The sequence below is a fragment of the Palaemon carinicauda genome, chromosome 25 (assembly GCF_036898095.1).
Source record: "Palaemon carinicauda isolate YSFRI2023 chromosome 25, ASM3689809v2, whole genome shotgun sequence".
Lineage (NCBI taxonomy): Eukaryota > Metazoa > Arthropoda > Malacostraca > Decapoda > Palaemonidae > Palaemon > Palaemon carinicauda.
The window spans coordinates 50,858,592-50,859,710 of NC_090749.1; the positions used below are offsets into that span (position 1 = coordinate 50,858,592).

A 1,119-nucleotide genomic window follows, 5' to 3' on the forward strand; every position below is an offset into this window, starting at 1 on the left:
ATACATACATATATATATATATATATGTATATATATATATATATATATATATATATATATATATATATATATATATATATATATATATATATATATAGTGTATATATATGAGAGAGAGAGAGAGAGAGAGAGAGAGAGAGAGAGAGAGAGAGAGAGAGAGAGAGAGAGAGAGAGAGAGAGAGAGAGAGAGCACAAACTAGGAACGGAAATTACAGATTAGGTGGGGAAAGGGGAGTGGGTGTGGGAGTACGAGTTCTCGAGTCGGCCTTGGTTCTCGGCGGGTTTGGGGGGAAGGGGAAACCAGGGATACCCAGTTAGTATTTATAGGTCCAGGCCTCCGGAATCACAATCACTCCTGTGGTGGTGTCCTTCAGATCTGCTCTGCTTCCTCCGTCGTCTCCTTCTGCAGGACACAAGACGTTGTTGTGAGTTGGACTTGGTCTCTTTGATAGTCAGTCATTCTCTGGGGACTGAGATATTTCTATTGCCAGCTCACCTTTCATGAGTTGATGAGAACAAAACTTTACAAATGACGCATTTCTAAAAGTGAAATATTCTTTCATACAATTTGTACAGTTGTTAAAATGGGGGCATTACTGTTTCTAGGAATTACAGTGAGTTATATTTGAAATTACTCCTTTCTTTTATATGTTACTGAGAAATGGTCTCGAAGCTGTTTCAGAATGACATTAAGATTGTTCACAGTTTCACCAGACTGAACTGTGATCAATCTCTTTTCAGACCACATGTCTTTCGATATAAAAAGAGAAGGAGAGTTGAACAAGTACTGATTACAGTCTAAAACTAATATCAATAATTAATCAGTCTCTCTCTCTCTCTCTCTCTCTCTCTCTCTCTCTCTCTCTCTCTTTACAGGTCGATATTGAAACGCTCTCCCTCAGCCATGTTCCAGAGAACATTGATCCTGGCGGCAATTTCAGCTGCCTTCCCAGAATTGATTCCAAGTAAGTAAACAAAGAGGTTGAAAGAGCTTTGTGAAATTGTGCCGTGTCTGAGTTCTCATTTTTGAAGTTGTTTACTGTTGCTTACTTTACTCATTTAATCTATGTTAAATATTCCTTTCCTTTCAGTTGTCCCGTGTGACCAAATTACTAGAAA

The 1,119-nt window shown here is 38.2% G+C and overlaps 1 protein-coding gene across 1 annotated transcript in view; it reads left to right on the plus strand.

The window, feature by feature from the left end:
* Positions 1–301: 301 nt before the first annotated feature.
* The window catches only part of LOC137619227 (uncharacterized), a 2,393-nt gene continuing 1,575 nt past the window's right edge, over positions 302–1,119 (plus strand). Inside the window, exons 1-3 of the mRNA XM_068349402.1 lie at positions 302–425; positions 877–965; positions 1,092–1,119. The exon at positions 1,092–1,119 is cut by the window's right edge and continues 81 nt beyond it. Of these exons, the coding sequence (XP_068205503.1) occupies positions 905–965; positions 1,092–1,119 (89 nt within the window). The 5' untranslated portion in view covers positions 302–425; positions 877–904. The remainder of the gene's footprint in view (positions 426–876; positions 966–1,091) is intronic.